We start from the raw sequence: 15,908 nt of genomic DNA, 5'->3' as shown, positions 1-15,908 counted from the left end.
TCCCAACAGGTGCCCTCCTCAATGCCCATCACCCACTCCCCCCCACCCCCTGTCAACTCTCAGTTTGTTCTCAGTTTTTAAGAGTCTCTTACGTTTTGGCTCCCTCCCTCTCTAACTTTTTAGGCATTTTAAATGAAATACCAATTTTCAAGGTAAAACTTGCTTCAAAAAAGATATTCTACAGGGGTGCTGAGGGGTTCAGTCAGTTAAGCGCCCGACTCCTGTTTTGGCTCAGGTCATGATCTCATAGTTCAAGGGATCAAGCCCCATGTTGGGCACTGTTTTGACAGCATGGAGTCTGCTTGGGATTCTCTTTCTCTCTCTCTCTCTCTCTCTCTGCCCCCCCCACTTTCTCTGTCTCTCTAAAAAATGAATAAATAAGCATTTTATTAAAAAAGATACTTCTACAATGGAAAAAAAAAGCTATGAAGATATGATTCAATGCCTTTCTTAAACTCAAGTAGAAAGTTTCAGTAACTATGAAGTAAACTTGTCAATTAATTTTCATTATCATTGACTTGACCTCTTACGTAGTTAAATAATGACCTTCACAGGGACATGTAATATCTGTGGAGTTTCCACATAGAATACATAACTTATGCCTATGTTTCTCATTAGAAACATATATAAATCCAAGTGAGCGTGTAGAAGGTCACAGTTTCCAAAGATGACATTAATTATATCTCCCATCTCATATGCTCTTATTCAATAACAATAAAAAGATGAAGTCAAATCCCCCTCCTTTCAAACCTGGGCTGGCCTTACAATGTCTCTATGACCTAATGGAATGGGCCGGAGGAGACACGGTGTGACTTTTGAGGCCAGGTCAAAAAAGGTTGTACAGCTGCTACCCAGTTCTTCTGGGAAGCTTGCTCTGGGAGCAGCCAGGGGCCATGTAAAAAGCCTGTCTAAGCTGAGACCACACTGCTACAGGGGCCATCTGAAGCACTCCAGATGACAGAACAGCTGGGCTCATAGGCAATAGCAGCAACAATTGCCAGTTATGAGTGAGCTGTTTTGGGTGTGCTAGACTCCCCATGGCCCCGGCCCCAGCCAACACCTGTCTGAAATGCAAGAGAGACCCCAAGTCAAATCTCCTGTCCTTAAATAATGAGCGAAGCAAAATTATCTTTTTACGTGGTCAAGTTTTGAGATAGTATTTATTCAATAATAGTAACATGAACAGAGTGGTTCTCTCCATTCAATTATTTTTCAATGAGGTTCCTTTAATGTGATTCTAAATTTTCCATTGAAATGCAATTGTTTCTAAGGCTAGTCTGAATTATTTATTTGTTCTCCCAAATTCTGTAAAAGGAACTTTATCTTCGTTAAAATAGGGCTATTTGTTAAAGTAAATAAGATTCTACTTAAGATATTACCAGAAAATCATTTCTGAAATGAAGGCTAATGACAAATTGTACTTTTTTTTTTCTAGTTGCCCCAGTGATGAATAGCATGGTTCTTTAGCAAATGTCAGCAATCTGGTAAACTGCATGTTGGACAAAGGCCAGGTTGCCCTAAGACATCATGCTTCCCCCCCCCCCCCCCCGTTCTGTGGCAGGGGTCCAAACTCCACAATTTATTCTTGTTGACTGCCAACAATATTTTTTAATAATGCTGTCTTCAATTTAATAATGAAGACAATAGTGATACACTTCAGTTTTGGCACATGACAGATACAACAGGTTGGAGTCTCAGTTCCACCAAAAACCTTTCTGTTCAAGGCATACATGTTTCCTGATTCCCCTCTTAAAAACAGCAATTTGATTGTGATGGCCGTTGCATTGGGTTTCAGAAATAGGAGATTCCCCCTTTAATTTGATTCTCTTTTCAGATAAACTCAAGGAAGGTTTAAGCTTCCTGATTCTATGGCCATCCTCAAACAAACAAACAAACAAACAAACAAAACAACAACCAAAAAACAAAAATGCTGTGCACCACAGCTCCAGGACTCCTAGTCAGCCATGTTTTCTCCTTTTTCCAGCTTGATAGAATCAAGAATATTGTAGAATTATGCACTCATCCAAGCACTAGGTCATGCATATATTCACTTATTCATTCGTCAGGCAATTATTGATGTTTGAGAGCCTAACAAGTATAAGGCATTTTGTTAAGTACAGGGTATACAAAGTAAGTTATCACTATACTTTCCTTAGGGTATTGGAAGGAAATGTTTCAGTAAATAAATAAAATATACTGAATAACTACTATATATATGTAATATATAATATACATATAAATATATAAGAATAATCAAGGAAAATATAGATTATAGTGAAAGCACAGAAGTAGACAAGCTACAGGAAAGCAATCTGCCAACTAAGTCAAGGATTAATTGAACCTTGACTGTTATAGTGTAGTTGCTTCAGGGCTTTCTCCTTTTATTGAGACTGGAATGAAAAGTGAATTAATTCTCCTTTATCCTTATTTTCAAGGAAATATATAATCTTTTTATTCTCTGAAGGAGAAAAATTAAGATTAGAGGGTCCCCTGCATTTCTTTTGCTCAGGGAGTTGATATTCCGGTAACCTATTCTCAGCCTGTCCTCTGGAGCCAAGATGATCTTGCAGGGGAGAACACATCGCAGCTGTAGTCTGACCAAATGCCTTGATCTCACACAGCTGCCTCTCTCTCCCTCCTGGGACTGAGAATGAAACCAGGGATGTGTCAGTTCTCAGTCAAGCTCAAGAAGACAGATGCTTCCTGTGGCTTTCTCTGACTCCTTTCTTCCTCCTCCCCATCTTTGACCCCTGATGTCAGGAGCCTCGGCCATCCGAGTCGCATGAGAATTCCTCTTGCTGCATCTAAAGATCTGCCATACTCCACCCTACCCAATAATAATTTAGGCAACCCATTGGGCATGCTCGGTGCACAGCCTCCTTCCCGCACCATGTCTTAGACATACGCTTTGGCTGCATCTGAAACTCCCAGTGAGGGTCACCCATGTCCCTGCGGCTGCAACAGAAACTATAAAAGCAACTGAACTTCCAGCATTCTCTCTGCCCCTCTACAAAACAGCCCTAATTTATTCTTCCGAGTTGATTTCACAGAGTAAGTGTAATGGTTCATTTACCTCATGGATAAAATTTGCTTCTGGAAAACCAGTTTCCCCAGACAAGAAACAAGCTATGGCATATATGTCTCAAGTGGTGACCACTAACAAAATTTTCACCAGTTGAAGCAAAATGATTAAAAAGAAGAAAAGTAACTCTATGCAACTTGAAGGCTTGTATTTTTTTTTGCTAAGATTTGTTTTAAACTAAAATATCCTTTGCCATATGAAGTACATTTTAGGAACCAGTAGCTATTTGTACTGCTTTTACAGGGCAAAATAAAATGTTACATCTTCTGACATCATCTCTAGAGAGCTAACTATGTGGGTTGTGAATCATTTATGATTATAAAATAGCCAAATGTTTCATTGTTCTCCACTTAACCAAACTCCTTTTATTCAAAGGAATAGTGTTTGGAGAAGAGTGAACTGCTTGATAATTGCAGCATTTTCTAATTCATGTCTGCTTATAGCTGGAGGTGATACAGTCCCTTTGGGAGGCAGGGGAGAGAAGGTGTTATTTTATATCAATCTTGACAAGCCATGTACTTCTTAGAGATTCTCAATTTCAAAGAAAAATACAAGAACATTATGAGGAATAGCCTCATGTGACTAGCCAACTTTGTCTGAAATGGTAAGCTAAATACAACAGAAAGGTAGACACTATTACAAACATTTCTATTCTTACCTAACGAAATGGGATCTATTCCCACTTACCCAATGAAAGTTGCAAAGTTACAGGTAGTAAATGGTAAAGCAGAACTTCAGTTCAGAGGTATTGAATGGCATAACCCAAGTTCTTTCAACTATTAAATAATTTTAAAAGGTATTTAAATTCCTTTCAAGTTCGCTTATAGGAAATGTATCGACAAGTATTATTTAAGTTTGGAAGAATAGTCAAAAAACAATGCTGGTCCTTATTTTACCTGCCAGGGTCGATCTGCCTTTTAGCAGCCAGATGAAAGTACCAAATAATGCTGCCTGGTAACATGTGAGCCAAAGACGAATGGTTACCTGATAACACTTGGGCCAAAGAGGATACGTATAAGTAAGGGGACTGTTTTCCTGCAAGATATTAGGTACGTAAAACAGAACTTCCAATCACAGGATCAATATTAGAACATTTTGAAAAGATTGCACTAAAATGAGTTACATTGGTGCCTTTTTGATTTTAAGGGAACTCACAGATTTCAAATTTGCTAAGCTTATGTTTATTTTATTTTTGTAATAAATGTTACATTTAAGAGTAAATTGCTTTATGTCTTAAGAGAAAAAAGAAAGAAGGAAGATTTCATAAAATTCTGATCCAAACTGCAATTACAAGAAAGTACAAGAAATTCAGCCAAACAACTTGGCCAATATCTATGGAGCATTCATTATTTCTTGGACGGGTTGAAATATGCTTACTTTCTCAATCCTGGATGCTATAGAAATAATAAACATGCTATAGAAAATATATCATAATGCTATTCAGATACATTAGAATGAAGGATGAAAGCAGTCAATGTGTCTTCTTGAACCACCTCGAATTTTCCCATGGACTAATTATTCAATTGTAACTTCACAGTTTTAACATCTCAGCTTTGAAAGAACTGTTTACAAATTTGATGCCATTTAACTTTGTTAAAAATACTTCTTAGTGGCAAAAATAGTCAAATGTTTTAATAAGAAATGTTTGCTTCTGTTAAACATTGTTTAGATGACAAAGGCCTACTGTCCTTCAACACTGTAGGTCCTCTCCCCTCATTAGAAGCTCTGGCAAGGATAATCCTTAAGAAAACATTAGACTTTGATGCAGATAAGCATTCACATTTCTCGTTCCAAAGTGCATTACATTTGTTTTCTCTGTTATAATAATTCAAGCTTCATGTTCAGATCACTAGAAAATTTAAACCAAAAAAATAAACTGCATTGCCTTTATTATGAACAAGGTTGCCTATTTCTCCTTCCTCTTTTTTTCTTTTTTACATATCTTTCAGCCTTTATTCCATAGAATCCTCATATAGAAAATATGTATTGGGGCACCTGGGTGGCTCAATCAGTTGAGCGCCGAAGTCTTGATTTCAGCTCAGGGCATGATCACACAGTTCGTGAGTTCGAGCCTCAGGTTGGGCTCCATGCTGACGGTGCAGAGCCTGCTTGGGATTCTCTCTCCCCCTCTCTCTGCCCCTCCCCCACCTCTCTCTCTCTCTCTCTCTCAAAATAAATAAATAAACACTTAAAAATGTATTTTCTGTTTTAGAAATATCTGACCAAAATTATTTACAATATATTTAAATATGAATTTAACAGAAACTAAAAGTAACTTAGATGAGACCATTGCTCATGGGAACTCAGTTCTCTTAACTATATAGGGTTTCCTCAAACAAATCATTATTACAATGTTGGCTACTTCTTTGGTATATAATGTCAGTAAACCTTTTACAGGAAAGACGTGCACTCTGGGCTCTTAGATAAAGGTAACACGTAAAAAATTTCCTCATCAAAAAACAACTCAAAATAAACAATAAAAAATAATAACAAGGACAACAACAAAGCTGTATCATGAGACGCCCAAGTCAATGAACTTGATGTTTCCTGAGACTGATTTTTCTGTTTAGTTTTGAGAAATAGCTTTAGGGCTTTTTTATGAAAGACCAGTAGAAAACTGTCTCCAATGCTTTCATCAGAGTCAAGCTTTATAAACTATTTATCATGTGAGCAAAATAAAGCCACATCTATGGAAAAATAAAACCAGTGAAGTGACCAAACAAGTCTTTGCTCCTTAAAATTATCAACTGTTCATTGTTGGTATTATATGTAGTGGGAATAATCATGAATCTTTTTAACGTTGTTACGAGAGGCCAAGTGAGATTTAACGTGTATCACATGTCTTAGGAACTTGGCCATTTAATAAATTTTTTAAAAGTCTACCACTTGGGGCACCTGGTGGCTCAGTTGATTAAGCATCTGACCCTTAATTTTAGCTCAGGTCATGATCTCATGGTTCTTGAGTTTGAGCCCCACATCAGTCTCTGTGATGGCAGCACGGAGCCTGCTTGGGATTCTCTGTCACCCTCTCTCTCTGCCTCTCTCTGCCTCTCTCTCTCTCTCTCTCTCAAAAATAAATAAATAAACATTCAAAAAACAAAACTTTACCACTAGTATATCCATCATATGATGATTCCTCTGTTCAGATATTTTCATCTCCATTATTTTTCTGCCTATATGAGTAATGCAGGTAATCTCTAGATGCTTATAATAGTTTCTGTAGAATTTGATAGCAATCTAATCCCCCTTGTAGTGAATATACAATTCAAAAAAGAAATAACCACCACTAATATAATATCAGACCCACATGAATAAGGACCATATTTGTCTTCCTCATTCCTTTCTTCCCAGGGCTTACAACATTGTGGGGTCTCGATGTATTTGCTGAATGAATACATGAATCCAGTGGAATTATCCTGTAGCCTTTTTAAAGCCTTCTACACACTTTTGTGGGGAGGGGGTTAAATGGCTATACAATACGTCAGCACCGAAAAAGCTATCTTGAAGTGTTTGATTTTCAGTTGTTAGTATTGAACATGTTTTATGTTTTCCTGGGTTCTAGTTTGTAGTTTATTCCAACTATAGAAGTTAGTGGCAAATTTCCCTGCAAAATATTGCTAGAAAGCATGTTCTGAATAAATATAGAGTGTCAAAAAGAAGTACCCTACTACACTATGGAGTTTCTCCTGTAAGGAAATACTCCATACCCCATGGTAAAGTCATTCTGTGGGGATTTTTTTTTCTTTATTTTTCCTTATAATAAATGAACCGAGAGAGAGAGAGAGATACAAATCAACTGTCATGTCAACTACATTCATTCCCCTTTGGCCCATCTGCTGGGGCCTCAAACTTTCTGGAGATTTATCTTTTGAGTGTATTGCTCTTGGAATTCCCAGGCCAAATTTTTCCTGAAACATGATAAATCAAAGTGTATACAGGGCTGGGCTAAAGTTATATGTCTCGTGATTATATTGGATATTTACACCATATCTTGGCTGTAAAGATTGCTCTTGAAACTTTCTAAAGAATATAAATAGCTAGATTACAGAATGCCAAATGTAAAGCCAAAACTAAGACCCAGAGATTAAGGGAGTAGTTTGGTACTTGAAAGATAATTTTTTGTTCTAAAACTTTACTTGTTTTACTTCTGATAACTCTACATACTTTACAATTTAGTAATGTTCAAACACCGTTATCTGGGCTAAGCCAAGAGTAGAGACATCACCCACGTCTTAATATCTAGCATTTCTTGAAAGCAAATCACTGAATTAAAATGAGCCTTCACTTTGGAATCATAGGACAGTGATTTGTTCAAAATTTTATTTCAAAGAAAGGGGACCATGAAGCTCAGAAAGATTTTTCAAAACGTGATTTGTCCAAGATTGTGCAAGTGATGGAACCCCTACTTTAAAAAAGGGAAGAAAACAGTCTCCTAACTTCAAGGCTACTTCTTTCTATGCTATTCGGCTTCCTTTGCTTCTCCATAGGTGGCACTGTCTCTCACATTTGGAACTGTGGGGATTCAAAATGAAAATGTTTTAACTCTCAAGGAAGCCCATTCCTGTGAACACAACAGGGTAGGGGATATGTTAACTAACTATTTGAAACAAACAGTAACAAAAAAATAGAACATAAAACAAGGTAAGGAAAGAGGGCTTCCTGCACCTACTCACCCAAATCAGAACACTGCACAACTCGAAGGTGGCACTGACAGCGGAAAGGACACACTGGTCCCAGAGGCTCTAATTCAGAATCAACAGGAGGGTGCTCTTCTGGGCCTATCCCAGAAGCCTCATCTTCTAGCATAAAGTCAAATAAGCCTCTCTGTTGGAACGGCCCAGCCCAGGAAACTTGTGCAAGCAGGAGGAAGATGATAGTTGCCTTCATGATTTATCTCATGTATTTTCACTGCCAAGGAACCTGGGAAACAAACGAAAGGTTTAGAGGAGTAGCACTGCCTGGTTACCTTGTTATCTCTGATATGAGATAGAGTAGAGTGAGTGTAAAGCATAAAAAAAACCCATATTTCATTTATTGTTAGGAAGCCAAATATTGAAATGTATTTGAAAGGTACATAATAGACTACCTGGCACAGCTATTTACTTCTGTAAAGAAATGTGAATGTTCTTGAAATCTGCTTGCTTGAATTTGGAGTCTGACTTAAGGCAATATATATTCACATCATTTGCAAAATCGTTAAGATGATAGATCACGTTGGAATTTTCAATGCTCATTCAACATAAGCCATGCTACGGTCAAATAAAATTTCATCTATACACATGAGAGATCTCCAATTCCTGTGTCAGAAATATCTCTGGAAGCCAATCTCCTCTCTCCATCCCACTGTATTTATCTTGGTCCAGACCTTTCTCATCACTCCCTGAACTTTCACAAGAGCTTCCAACTGGTCTCGGCCTTGGCCTTGAAGATTCTCTCTACTCCAGGACATCTTCAACTCTGCTGCCCAAGTCATGTTCAGAAAATCAGATTTCATTGTATTTCTATTCTACTGAAAACTCCTTGTTGACTTCTCAAGGCTTGCCCATCAGGTCCACATCCCCTTTGCTGCAAGTGAGACCATTCACAATCTGGTGCCGATGTTTCAAGCCCTGTTTCTCTCCATTTCCTCTCCACTCCGACCCCCACCACAGCCCTGACACTCAAAGCTAATTGCCCTTTAAAATACCTACCTTGGGAGAGAGTTGTAAAGATTGAATGAGATAATGGCCTTCCCTTGTGTATTCCCTGGCTCATCCACACAGGATGCTGCTTCCTCCCTCTTCTGTGTCCCAAAGCACGTTGCTCTTACCTCTTTTAAAGAACTTATCACATTATACTGTAATTTGTTTGGCGTGCTTGGTCTGTCCCCCCCAGCTAGAAGATGCACTCCTTCAGGGCGTGTCTTATTATTCTTTGTTCTGTACCCAGGCCTTGCACAATATTTTGCACAAAAATGACTCAATTGACCATCAATTTATTAATAATACACGTTATTCGGTTTGTTCCAAGCAACCAGTCTGATTTTTTAAAACACAAAGTTATATTTTTTCAATAGCAAATTTCTAGCATGAGGAAGGTAACAAATCCAAAACTTAAATTTGGTATAAGCACAGTTTACTTTTCAAAATAAATCTATTGACCAGTTTCTCAAACTGATCATTTTTTAAAAAAAACAAATAAACATCTATGGAAAATCCTACTGATTTTTATATGACTCCCATGTTATCTGGTTTTTTGTAAAGAAACAAAAGTACAGTTTTGGCAAATCCATGTACTTCTCCATTCATTCAATGAGCCCTTTAGATTTATATATCTGTTGTTGAATTTGTTGTTTTGTTAGCTGAAGTGAACTAAATAAATCTTAATTGACAAAAAGTAGTTGATCATATGGAGAATAAGCAGTCTATTTTTGAGCTGATATATTTTAAAACACCACTGGAAATGTTCTAAGGATTCCAAAAACACATTGTAGATACTATCTTTAGTTTTGCCACATCTACGTTGAATTGTACACTTACAAGGAACATATTAAAGCTGCAAATGCATAACTAGACTTAAAGAATGATTTTTTCATCAGCAGCCAATGGTAGCATATGCAAAAAAAAAAAAAAAAGAAAAAGAAAAAGAAAAAGAAAAAAGAAAGAAAGAAGGAAGAAAGAAACCCAAAAAACAAACAACAACAACAAAACAAGCAACTTTATATGCCCTGACCTTAAGGTATCTAAGTATCTTCTGGAAATTCTTGGCTAGGTCCACTAGAGAGGGAAAAAACAGTTTTTGGATTTCTTACACTTTTGTTCTTAGTTTCTACTTATTACTGAGGTGTGTATAAGGCAGCACATATACAGAACGGGTCGTGGCTTTTCATTTAAAAAATACCACAAAGTTTATTATTCACGCTGCCCCTTTAAATTTGGTATCAGGTTTTCTCTAGGAGTATATTCCCACTCATTTACTGCATAGCCTTTTTACGGAGACCCTATTGTTTTGGCAGTGTTTCCTTGGACTGGATCTCAGGGAGTGGTTTTTGGTCTGTTTCACATTAAAATGCAATGTTTACGGTTTACCACAGTTTGCTAGCCTTGCATATTTAATATCTTACAATTTTAGGAGAAAAATGAAGCAAAGTAATTGCAGATTTAATAAATAGCAATGCGAATTAACGCAGATGTTGCCTTTTGATCTTTTCTCCAGAGCAGAGAATGCCTGGTTGTTTCACTAACTCAAAAAAAGAAATGTTGAACATGAGCTCAGAGGAATATTATCATTTATATGTGTTTCCTCTTGTTAAAATGGTGCAAATTCTCTGCACAATATTTTTCTTGGTTAAAGCTGAACACAAACAGGAAGTTTATAGCTTTCATTACTTATATTATATCGCTTTGATGTGTGTGCATGTGCGTGTGTGTGTGTGTGTGTGTGTGTGTGTATGTGTGTGCATTTTAACCCTGAATGTCCTGGAGAAGAATATGTCAAGTCACTTTATACAAATTCCCCCAGGAGATTATTTCTTTAAATTACTGTCATCATACTTGAAGATGCAGCATCTTAAAACAATTAGTGGAGGCTATTGATATGAATAATTTTTAATCATTTTTCCTTCCTTAGTATATAAGAAAAGTAAGCACAAAATAGCAGTTGCCCTGTGGAACCCAGAAGATTATTTACTGACATATTATATTTCCCAAGTTTCTTTGAAATTGTTTTAAGCATTCTCAAAATGTATGACTCCTTCTTACCTGCTAATTGTTAGGTATAATGTCACTACTGCACTAAAGCTACTTGCCCCACTTTCTAAGTGTTTCATCAAAAATAATAATTTCTGTCTCCTTAAACTACTTCAGCCCATTAAATTCACTATGTAATTCAGATCACCATTTGTAGGATGTCATTTATGCCTTTGGTGTGACTTTCAAAATCCAAATTTAACCCTCAGGAGATTAGTAAAACTATAACTACAGACAAAAATAAAAATCCCCCAGCACTAGGTGAATGGAAAACCCCAATAATAACAGAAATGATTTAAAAATAGACAATAAAAAAGGCATTTATCCACAAATAAGGGCTGCTATAGGAGGCATTTGGTTCTTTTTCTGGTCAAAATAGCAATAGGAAAAGCAAAAGCCACAGGAATTTATGTCACTGGGAGCCCACTTAACCAGTGGTCATCGGTGGTACCCTCTTTTGAAATTAGCAAGAAAAATAACCTACACCCTAGTGATGTATCTTACAATACAATTTCATTTGCATTGAGAAAACTGACTGGGTCTTATCTTTCCCTGTAAGGAATTATGTAGCTAACTGTGAGATTTTCTTTAATAAACAGCATAATATTTGCAATATTTATTTTCACCTCTGTGATGATAATTTCTGTTCTTTTCTAGGTTGTAGAAATATACATTTAACTTCTGCAGCTCACCACCAGAGTTCACATCACTGAGGTTTTAAAAGTTCTGAACATATGCAAGAATTCAGGAGGGGACTAAATCCTTAAATACATACATATAACCCAACTACAAATTCGATGCTGATCTAGAATACTTTTTTATAAATACTTTCTAAAGAGGTAAAACATTTCATTAGTACAAATACAAAATACATCAATATAGATACTCATGGTGTTAGGTTACAGTTTTTTTAATAAACATCTTTGCAAGAACAGAAAGAACTAAAACAATGCATTCAACCATTTTACCAAATATTTAACTTCTGTCTTCAAGCAATACTTGTTTAAAATGCTGCATAAAGATTATCAAAAGTTTAGCACGATTTTTTTTCTTTCCTTTTTCTCACCAAACAATTCCTTTTTGCTCTCAACTTGATCGAAGTTTTATTAGTCTGTAGCAGAGTTCAGGACAATTATTGAAAACCATACCTTTTAATCCGGGGATTTGCCACAGGAGCCCTCAAAGCTGAGATGTAATTACACTAAATATTCAGCCCCAGCAAAAGAGTTTGCAGGTGTGGAAAGGAGGAGGGGGTAGGTGCTGCTCTGTGACTGTCACTAGGTTGAAAACCTCCTGCTTCTACTCCATAGCACGGTTAAAAAATAAGGTTTCCCTCAATGAACACAATCCGGCTGACACCCACATTAGATCATATGGTAATGATATGTCTCTTGTATTGCAGCCAGAAAGTTTATCGACCTTTTTTCTCCCCATTTGCTTTATTCCTTTTGCATCTGCTTAAGATTCTAAACTGCTTATGTGGTAGAGAGGGGCAACTTGATTTGAAATTTGTTTTATTGTGTGGATTCATTTCCCTAAAACATTGTAGCTAAAGGGTTTGCTTCCCCACCCCCAACCTCACTGCACTAGCCACCCTTTCTAGTCTTGTTTATAAGAAGCATTTATACTTCCAAAATGACAGTTTTTCTTGCTATCAGGATGTGTAAATCCAGCAAATGGAACGAAATTAATCTTGTAGTTATTTTAAATGTGGTCTGCAGAAATAAATGAGTAGATTTAGGTGAAAATTTTCATTCAGATTCTTACTTGCCTTGGGCTGTTTGCACAAATTCAAGGACTCAGCTGTGGAGTTTTCCTGTGTATTTTGAACATATTTCTAGTGTCCTGGAAAAAAGTCATGATTTTTTATGTGAAGAATATCACGTAGTTATTATTTCCTTACTCATAGTTTATAATCTTTCTTGTTGTTTACCAGCCTTTAGGTTTCTTTCTATTTTTCTAAATAAAACACATAGATACCAGAAATGGGTTTCATTTTAATTTAGCCTGTATATGAAAATTTTGATTTTCATGGACCACACTTTTATATAATCCAGAATTTTGAAAAGGCAACAAAGTCTATGGCTCTTTTCAAATTTCAGTAAATAGCAAAAAGGAAATGTAAACACAAGGAAAGATATTTATTTAGCCACTGGAAAGCTTTTTTGAGTTTTTCTTAATTCCCTTGCTGGATGCTCTTTAATTCTTTTCCTCTGTGTCTCTATGTTTTGACTTGTATCTTTATGCCATGGCCCCAAGGCTGTTACCAGGTGGAAACTTGAAATCCACATCTGTGAAACATGAGAGGTTAACCTTCCCCTCCTCCACCTTCCCCTCCCCTCCTCTAGCCATCCAACTACACAATTCTACAGTAAATACTTCTGCCTTAATGAAACTTGAAGGAATTAAATTCCTGAGTGGATATCTAAAGGAGGGGAGGGGTGCTGTCACATATTTCTCCTTGTTTCCCAAGACCAGCCTCCCTTAATTTTACAACTCCCTGCCCAACACCTCCTCTCTTTGACATCTAATAACCACATACCCAGTTATTTGGATCACTTAGAAAAAAGCCAAGAATTATTTTCCCTGGACATTGGTGCAAAGTCCATGATCCCCTTATGTGGAATCAATTACATTTTCCTCTTGAACTCCTCTTGTATCTATTTCTTTCATATACAGGTAATCCCTTCTTCTTCATATTGTAGCTTTTTATGTATGTGTCTTACCCCAAGGGAGGGAGCACATCGTTTTCTTTTGTAGAGTGCTTGCACCCAAGCACAGTCATATGGTATACAGTAAATTCTCAAGAAACACTTGGTGAATGACCACATAAAGTCAGCCAGATCTTTGGCTATGGATTCCACCATGATTATTGTTTTGCCCAGTCCTGGTTTGATCCTTATCAAAACTCAACCCTACCACAGAGTATATAATGAATAATGGCAATAATTGTTGCTGAAGAGAGAGAAAGGGGTGGGAGGATAAGGATATTAAGAAGAAGTAGGAAAGGCAATGGAAAAGACGACACATTATCTCGATATGTAGATAATTTCATAAAGCAGAGACATTTTGGTTATGGTTCACATCTGAGTTCTTTCTTCTGATGGTAAGTGTATGAATTCAGACAATATTTAACATCTGAGTCTCAGTTCCCATATCTGTATGATAGGTAAAAATTATTACCTAACTCAAATTGGAGAGAAACATTGGAGAGAAAACTAAATAAAGCAATGTACATAAAGCATACAACTCAGAACATGTCCCAGTTAATTAAACTCTCCATAAATGTTAGCTTTTTTTGTTCTGATGTACATCACAGCAATCCTTTGTGATGAGCAAGGGAAATCGTCTTTATTCTTTCCATTTTACAGATTAAAAAACAGAAGTCCAATGATCTGCCCAAGTTCACAGAGCTGGTAAGAAGCACAACAGAAACTAATACCCAGTTCTTCTTGAACCTAATCTAGCTTTCCATTACTGGACTAGATTTTAAGAAAGATCAAACTCTTAAGATATAAAAAACTAATTAGCAAAATTCTTGGGCAACATGTCTTTGCAGACTAGTTTAAGATCTGTGACCAAGTTACAATTCTTTCTACACTTTGTATTTGTGCAAGAACAAATCTTTCCTCTTTTTTTTTTTAAATTTCAGTAAGAACCCCACTTCTAAAACCCCAAGGATTTTACCAACATCATCTGATTTAAAATCTGTTCTAGGGTGCCTGGGGGGCTCAGTCGGTTAAGCATCTGACTCTTGGTTTTGACTCAGGTCATGATTTCACCATGGTGAGATTGAGCCCCACGTCAGGCTCTATGCTGACAGCATGGAGCCTGCTTTGGATTCTCCCTCTCCCTCTCTGTCCTTTGTACATTCACACAATCTCTCTCTCTCTCTTTCTCTCTCTATGTCAGAAATATATAAATAAACATTTTAAAATATAAAATTTGTTGTTTAATTAGATGTTAAGTTGCATACTGTCACACCCACTTTTAGGTAGGAGACCCTAAGACACAATAAAGTCATATGCAGTTAAGTCACAAAGATGCCACGGGGCTATCATCAGAATCCAGGTATCTTGCAATCTAGTGGGAAATGGAACACTTTTGAGGCTAGAAGTAGTGCTTGTGCAGGCAGCCGAAACTTACCCTGGCTTGGAATGCTTGGGGGTAGGGTTTACTGAAACCTTGGCTGCCTTATAATTATTCGAAATATTCAAATTCAGAGCACATACCACATCTGCTGTTAAAGACACTTAAACTATGATTTCTACTGACAACCCACTAGTTAACAGGGTACCTATATTCTACATGTTGTCAAAGTTCATTTCAAGGCTAGTCACTCTTCTTCACCAACATCAAATACAAGTGATTTAAATTGTACCTGTATATTAAAGATGTGAAACATGCCAGAATTTAGAAAGGTCTCCTTTGGACACCCTTTTATTTTCTAAGAGGTCTGGAAACAAGTGGTTACCTTCACAAACCTGATGTGCCTGGTTTATTCTTAGACTGACTCTTCAAAGTCAGGTCAGGGGCTGGAATGGACTATCTGGTGCTTTATTTTGTCACCCAGGACAGGTATTTTTTCTTTAGCGAAGAAAGAAGCCTCAGGTGAAGTTCAGGACAGCCTTGAATGCCGGGTGGCTTGAAACACAATCTGGTAGTAGAAAACTATGACCTTGGCCATCTTTCTTTCCCACAAGCCTCCACTCCCCAGACCCCTCACCATCATGTTCAGTGTACTTGTGCCTGTATAAATAACCGAACCTCTCTGACACTCAGGTTTTTAATCTATAAAATGTGGATAAGCATAGTATTACCTACTTCATAGGTTTGCAGGGAGGTTTAAAGTAGGTTAGTACATATAGCTAAATAACTGTCTGCCTTGTCTTAGGCATAACATCTTTCTGGGTTCTATGTCCTGCTGAAAGGCATTCATGGACTTCATAAGGATCCAGAGACTCTAGGTGAAGACTCTCTACTTGAGCAATGAAACGGTAATAGGAATAAACATGGGACATGGAAAGTTATGAATGATGATAAGGAAAAATTATGGAGATATGTAGCTCTCTTTTACCACAGGGATGTATTCAATTCCT

The 15,908-nt window shown here is 37.0% G+C and overlaps 1 protein-coding gene across 2 annotated transcripts in view; it reads right to left on the bottom strand.

The window, feature by feature from the left end:
- DCN (decorin) overlaps positions 1–12,221 on the bottom strand; it is a 42,589-nt gene extending 30,368 nt beyond the window's left edge. Inside the window, exons 1-2 of one of the 2 annotated variants that reach the window (XM_058741815.1) lie at positions 11,958–12,221; positions 7,756–8,002 (exon numbers count right to left, since the gene is read on the bottom strand). In XM_058741815.1, the coding sequence (XP_058597798.1) occupies positions 7,756–7,969 (214 nt within the window). In that variant the 5' untranslated portion in view covers positions 7,970–8,002; positions 11,958–12,221. Of the gene's footprint in view, positions 1–7,755; positions 8,003–8,772; positions 8,906–11,957 lie in introns of those variants that run through there. The other variant, XM_058741817.1, reaches the window with a different exon arrangement.
- Between the last annotated feature and the right edge of the window lie 3,687 nt (positions 12,222–15,908).

This window comes from Neofelis nebulosa, chromosome 8, assembly GCF_028018385.1.
Source record: "Neofelis nebulosa isolate mNeoNeb1 chromosome 8, mNeoNeb1.pri, whole genome shotgun sequence".
NCBI classification, from domain to species: domain Eukaryota; kingdom Metazoa; phylum Chordata; class Mammalia; order Carnivora; family Felidae; genus Neofelis; species Neofelis nebulosa.
Note: the sequence above shows the minus strand (reverse complement) of the source record. Positions and strands in the feature narration are given on the sequence as shown.